Genomic DNA, 7404 nt, shown 5'->3' with positions numbered 1-7404 from the left:
GCCCGCGATAACAACCTGCACCTGCAGTGAGACGCTGGTGCGCCTGGAGAGGGAGAAGCTGGAGGTGCTGCGGGGGATGGAGGGCCACCTCCAAAGACAAACTGCCCTGCAGGAAGAGGTGGTCCGGATGAAGCAGGAGAGGTTGGAGCTGCACCGGAGACAGCTGGCGCTTGCAGAGGCCCAGTTCAACCGTCCCTCCATCTCGGTGCCAATCATCTTTCCCCAGGATTCAGGTATGGGTATTTCAATGTTTTATCTGCATTACCCAATGTATCCCGTTCAATTTCACTAATCAATCTCCCTTCATTGCAGGTGATGCAGAGGCCCAGCAGTAAATGCAGCGCGGAGCCCCCCCCCCCCCCCCCCATCATATGGTTTCAATAAACTACTTTGGTTTCCTTTTCAACCATGTATTGTGTGGATCATTTTGCATTGAAATGAGGGTGTCAAATAGCAACAAAAAGTCCCAGGCAATTTGTAATTTATCTAAGCGTAGGTTCATGACATGTGCGTATTGTGCGCCCTTTCAGCACAGCATGTTTTGCGCTAATTTCCCACTTGTTACATGGTCACCTCAGAAATGTGGGCACTATACTCCCACATACTGTATGCAACAATATTTCCTTAACAATCCAGTGCCATACTTTCAGGTAAAGCACCCGGACACTGAAGCAATTAATCAGTGTGCAGGACGTTACATGTAGCCTACATCTGCTGGTTCTGTTTATTTATTTCAGCCTTCAGGCCTGACAGTGGTTGTGGGTTTATGGTTGTGGGTTTATGGTTGTGGGTTTATGGTTGTGGGTTTATTAGTGATCAGTGCTTGGCGACTTGTGGTGAAGGGGTAGGGGCTGGGGTTGTTGGACCTCAGAAGAGGTGGATAAGTTCCTGTCTGGTCTGGGCTCCGGCCTGATGCAGTACTGCTCGCACATTGCGGGGGGCGGGGTTCGGGGCTTCGTCCTCTGAATGTTGCTCTTCAACAGGAGGCGGCTCATCTGCGCCAACGCGCACTGCAATGTTGTGCAGCATGGCGGTGACAACAATCACTTGGCAACACTTGATTGGTGACAAGCGCAGCCCCCCCGACGAACGATGAATGCACCTGAAGCGGGACTTCCAAATGCCAAACACCCGTTCGATCTTCGTCCTGGTGCTTGTGTGGGCCTCATTGAATCTCTCCTCCTGTGGTGTTGCTGGGTTGGTTACCGGCGTGACGAGGTAACTCCGGAGAGGGTAGCCACTGTCCCCTAGGATGATGCCCCGGCCAAACACTCCTCTGCCAGCCTTCTGCCCCACAGCTGAGTTGGCCCACATGAAACTGTCGTGAGTGCTGCCTGGCCACCTGGCGACGATGTCAGTGATGAGGCCATTGTGATCCACCACCACCTGCGTGTTTATGGCCGCGTAGTGCTTGCGACCAATCCAGCACGGATCCACCAGGGAGGGATTGTGGATTGGAATAAGGGTGCCATCTACCAGACCGATCACCCGGGGGATCCCAGCCACTGCGTGGAACCCTTGGTGGACCATGCGGACCTCGTCCCGTGTGGTGGCCATCTTGATATGGGTCCGGGCATGGCGCAGGAGAATTGGTGTCACAGCTGCCACACTCCGTGACACCGATGCCTTGCTGAGGCCGGTGCCGTCCCCCACCACCTCCAGGAAGCTCCCCACTGCGTAAAAACGCAGAGCAGCCAGGAGCTGCACCTCCGGGCTGAGGGCAAAATTGCAGCGGGTTGCTCTCTGGATGTGTGGAGACACCAGAGTTATTAGTCGTTGGATCTCCGCACGGGGCAGCCGGTACTTTGCCTGGACGGCCCGGTCTGACAGCACGTCCAGTGGGGAGAAGTTCTGACGCACGTAGGCGTTAATGTAAACCGTCTGGCTTCGCGCACGGCGACGCGGCTGGTTGGCAGCGAGAATTTGCTGTATTGCAGCCATGGTTTCTCACACGCGCGGACTTTGGCAACGCCTTTATATAGAGTAGCAGGTGGATCCGCTCTCAATGAGGTTCAGCTGAATTCAATTCAATCTGTTTCCTTGATATCTGTGAAATGCCACAGGGTTGTTGATGTTTTTTTATGTGTAGTACTATAAACTCTTGTGTGTGGAAAACGTAAACCTGTAATTCATTAAAAAAAAAAATTCTCTATTAGTTTATGTTTATTGCGCCAGGTCCGCATTGAGCATTGTTTTATTATTTCGAAAAGTGGAGGAAATAAATTTCCCTACGCGGCATGATCACTGACGATTTGGTCGCTAAGAAGGTTGAAAGAGTGGGTCAGCTCCGTCGTACAGTTCCATCTTAGTGAAAGTACTACTTTCGCTAAGAAGGAATCTGGGAAACGCATTCTTCTTTCACAGCGTTCTTAAGTGCGCTCCAAAGAAGAACTCTGCCCAAAGAGGCTCTTTGGGATTCTGGGAAACGCGGCCAATGTTGACTGCCTCTGAGATCTTGCAATCTCAATGGGACACATCTCGTTAATAAAGGTCATAGATCCTAGTTAGATTCAACACTCAAAATAACCTGACGAGGAAATGTCATAAAAGTAATATGTAATTACAGAGAACATAAAACTAGCATCTTCCTTTTTAAGTACAGTTTATATTAGTGTCAGGATAACATTTCACATCCTGCAAGGAGTCAATATGATGCTTAAGTACAGTGAGCACCAGGTTTGGCTGCTTTTGCATCAGTAGAAGGAAATTAATAAGGAAATCATGAATTATGGATCGACAGAGGAGGAAATGGGGAAAAAAGGAAAGGTAAAACATCCTTCTGAACTTTCTTCCATTAGAAAAAACAAGACATACGAGTGATGTTAAGATAATTGGTTTCTGTAATGGCTACTGTATAAAGTATCCACTAACTTCAGTTTTCAGATTAATGCATTGCATTGAAAAATATTATATTTCCCTCTGAAATGTAGTGAAATTAAAAATTAAATGTCACAAAATTACAAAAATCTCAAGTCAAGGAACATGACTTTCAAAATCAAAGCAGGGGACTTAAGGCATTTACAATGAGGACATAAAAAATAAGGAGGATTTCCATTAAAAAAGTATGCATATGTGTCTGGTAACCTTGATTGTAAAACAGAACCAGAGAACCTACTCAGGCTCTAAAACACACAATGTTGACATGATACTTTAGTTAAGTATAATATTAGTTGAAGGAACAGCATCTACCTCTGCATGTTCTCCTAAACCTTATTGGCCGATTGATGGATTACCTCACCAACGAGTTGATTCTAGTTATTTAACAGCGGATTAGGAGCGGCAGGGGGGAAAGCCGCTGAAGGTGACCTCTGCATTGCCACCTAGAGTGTATATGCAGGCAGCTGAGCAGGCATGGAGGGAATTAACATTTCTACGTCCATTCTCTGTTGTGAAGCATCAGTCAGTAAAGAGACAAGTTCCAAAATAAATTAAAAGACTGGAGATTAATCTCGACCTTGTACTTTTTCTAAATTGTGTGAAAACAATAATGTGAAAATGATAAGAAAAAATAAAAATAAACTAAATGTTAGTATTTATCTCTACATATGCAGTTCATTTGAGCATGCTCATAACAAATCAGAAAAATACACAGACGCAAAAATGATGTTCACAATTTAATAGTTGTGGTTGTGTCATAAAAAAAAAGTGGGAACAGCACCTGTTTTGAGAAAATCCGAACAATCGAAGTGCTCACATGCCAGGCATTGGTTCCGAAAAGCCTTTTAAGGCTATGGAGATCATTAAATCCATTTTACAATCAAGTCTGGACCAACGTGGTGGACTGTCACGGCATTAACATCCCAAGAACCCAAACAATTTTGCTTTTAATTAAATTTAATTAAATTAAACACAAAAAACACATTGATAGTATTTCTGAATAGTGTGACCTATCCTTATAACAACACATATGACATGGTAGGACTCAGACTACGGCTCCAATATACAAGGATTAAACAGCACCAGTGCATCATGTACAGTACTCTTAAACTGGTCCAAATGGTGCTGACACCTCACCAAGGATCCTACAGGATTTCTTATACGACAAAACTGCTTCTTACAGATTATGTAGAGAGGCATTACTGCCGCAAATCATGAAATTGACTTCAGGGATTAAACCACGCTCACATTTCAGACCGAAAAACACACACATACACACAAATATATTCTCACACAACTGTAACCAGTTCATGATTTTGAACTATAACTTTAAATTCCTCAATGGATGTGTTCCTGCTCACACAGATAGCAGCACTTTCCTCTTCCCAATTAAGCTTTCGTATCCTCTGCTTTACCTCAGCAGTGTAAATCACATTAAGCTCTAATAGACAGTTTAGACGAGCACCCAAAAGCACCATGGGCCATTACCTACTCCATTCTAAGAAGATATGTTCAGTAATAACTGCCCGTTACTGGAAATCATGGCACCTGCCTTCCGGCCAGAGCCAGTAATGTCCGCAGAGAGTGTCAGATTATCGAGCTTTCCACTGCCATTGCAGCCAGGGGCAAGAGGAGGAAGAGGACAAGGGCATTGTTTGGCTGAAGCTTGAGTGGCCCTATACTGTGTGCCGTGTGTCCAATATGTCCCAACAAAGAAAAAGACTCAATAAAATAGGAATTTTAAAGCTATCATGAAATTTTCTGAAATAATAAGACAATAAAAAAGAAAAACACATTTTCAGTTAAAATAATGCTGGTTTGTTATCTAAAGGGCGATCTTATACTTTGACATTTGGGATTTGCATAGTTCTTGAATCAAATTACGTTTAATTGTGCCACAATGTTTGATGATGTAAACCAGTGGGGATCAATCAGTCAACCAAACAATCAATCAATTTATCAGTCAAGGTCAAAATGATTTACATGGGTAATAATTGCATACAGTATGCGTCACAAACTCCACAGACTCCCAGGTTAAGAATAAAACTCAATTAAATGAATGCATTAATTCCACAAATTAATCATCCCGCGTTAACACGTTCATTTTGACAGCCCTAACATGTAATACAATCCTTTTCATTACTATTATAATCAAATCAATATATTATTATATGGCCTATACTTCTCCATAATTATGTATCATGATGTGATAGAATATGATTCACTTGTTGAAGCAATTGTTTTGAACTTTCATAAATTATTTTTTATTTGTTTTAATCCACAATTGGAAAAACTACAATATATTGTCCAACTTGTAATGCAACGTGTAAATGAAATCAGTGACTTAACCCTTGTTGAAGGGATAAACTGTGGGTTTGGACAGCTCTTTGCAATTGTAAAGACTTCCTGGAAACATGCCCGCAAAGTCCACAACTCTGCAAGAGCGGTGATGGATTTACATGCCAATTGGAATTCAATGCCAATGTCTGTACACACAGTGTTCAATTAAAACTCAACAACTTATTCTACAGAACCCATCCTCTTCCTGATGTTCGAGGCTCATTCTGAAATGTGCTGTGAAGTTTGTAAATGTTGTTAAAATGTTAAAATGACAGGTTTTATCTGCGTCTTTAGCATTGAAATAAACTCAATTAGTTGAGTAACCATCGTCAAAAGTCCAGAATGAATGATGAGAATTTGTAAGGGTACAAACCAGAAATGAAGACATGTATTATTAACGTTAAACATAAGGGACTCCAGAGTTGCGCAATTTCATTAACCCATAAATGTAAAAAATAACAATAAAAATTAATGTGCAAAGTTTATGTGTCTTGGCTGGATGTCTTTCTGCCTCCATTAGCATTGTGTTGCCTAGTTTACTGTCACTCCGATGGAAACTGTACAACTATCTCCCTCTGCAAGCTGGTATTTAGTGTGAATGTCACCGCTGCTGTGTAGCAGACTTAAGGATATCTTCTCTCTCTTAGCTTAACACCAACGTGACCTCTGAGTACAGAGCATCGGGTTCGGACTGAGGCCCATCTGGACACTGATGAAACTGAGCTGAGATATTCAGGTAGACAGGAGAGGACGTGGGACATCTGCAGGGGGTGAGAGAAGGCTGATGGGAAAAGTGACTCAGCAGCTAACTGTACCGATCCACAGAATAGAGACAGTATATGTGCATAATCAATGAGAGGCAGGCTGGGACAAGGGCAGCTGAATCTTACAGGGACAGTGAGTGTGTTTAAAATGCCTCCACAGTGACTCAGTGGGGACCTTGCCAGGTGTTGAGGTATGTGGCCTTCAAATATTAAGTATAAGGTCAATGAGGATAACAAGGACAGTGCTACAGTAAAAACTATGTATACACATTAAGTTACAAAGTTGGAAGAAAATATTTTTGACCTCTTCTCATGAAATGATTGTGGTCTTTATAGATAAAGTGTATATCTTCTCAAAACTTCAGTGATCAATCTAATCCAAATATATCACAGTGAAAATGAAACCACAATTAACATTTGCAAACTGTGTCTTCAGGCTTAAACAAAATTGGGGGTATTGAACAATGGAAAGGGTTTTGATTAAAGAAATGTCACTTTGGTCAAATTAACACAAAACTCAAATGTGAGGGTATTGCATGCATAGGGATGTCCAATATGACTCTTTCAAATATCATTTGTTGTCTTTATGGGTGAGAGCCGCTATACCCTTAACCGTATAGATGGAAGGCAAAGAGTGCTGTGATTAAGCGGTTAGAACCTCTGTGATGACTGCATGCAGGAAAACACTCAAGGAGGTTGCGGTTAAGTGATGGTATGAGCCTGTATTCATTATGGAGGGAAAATGTCATTGGTGGTGCTGGATGGAAACATCAATGCCGTCGTGTACAGGGACATCCTGGAGAACTATTGTCTTCCACAAGCAAGAAGGGTCTGTGGGAACTATTACTTTAGGCTGCAAGACGGCAACGCAAGACCACATAGGGCAACTGCAGTGAGATAATTTTTTTGATGCAGAAGATGCCATGGCCTGCTTGCCCCAATTTTGTTTAAGCCTGAATACACAGTTTGCAAAGGTTAATTGTGGTTTAATTTTCCCTGTGATATGTTTGAATGATATTGATCATTCAAGTTTTGAGGAGATATAATTGTTATCTATCAAGAATATATCACACTATCACAATCATTTCATGAGAAGAGGTCAAAAATATTTGATTCCAACTTTATGGTATTTGCAATGTATTAGTGTTAAAATCAGTAAGGTGACAGAAGATTTAACGTTTGGGAAAAGGGGTCTTTTGGAGAAGAGACTGGTATATTCATACTAATAATTACAAAAGATAACAATAACAACGGTGTTAAGTAGCAATAGTGTATATTCATTTATTTATTTCACATCAATTATTATTCTTGTTTTGCTTTCCTTTGGCTCCCTGCCTCCCGCTCCCTCGTTCCCCTCCTCCTGAATGTATAATGTAATCACAGACAGATGTAACTTCTTACTTTGAGACATAGATCTCCATTA

General features: G+C 42.2%; 1 protein-coding gene across 1 annotated transcript; it reads right to left on the bottom strand.

Annotated features, from left to right (window-relative positions):
* Positions 1-867: 867 nt before the first annotated feature.
* Positions 868-1941, bottom strand: LOC307251370 (putative nuclease HARBI1; the record flags this gene model as incomplete). The annotated part of the gene is made up of 2 exons (XM_080028723.1): positions 868-1741; positions 1829-1941. 2 exons carry the CDS (start codon positions 1939-1941, stop codon positions 868-870), a joined length of 987 nt encoding a protein of 328 aa, XP_079884849.1.
* Positions 1942-7404: the final 5463 nt, after the last annotated feature.

The sequence above is a fragment of the Ammodytes marinus genome (genome assembly GCF_949987685.1).
Source record: "Ammodytes marinus genome assembly, chromosome: 1".
Taxonomy (NCBI): domain Eukaryota; kingdom Metazoa; phylum Chordata; class Actinopteri; order Uranoscopiformes; family Ammodytidae; genus Ammodytes; species Ammodytes marinus.
Note: the sequence above shows the minus strand (reverse complement) of the source record. Positions and strands in the feature narration are given on the sequence as shown.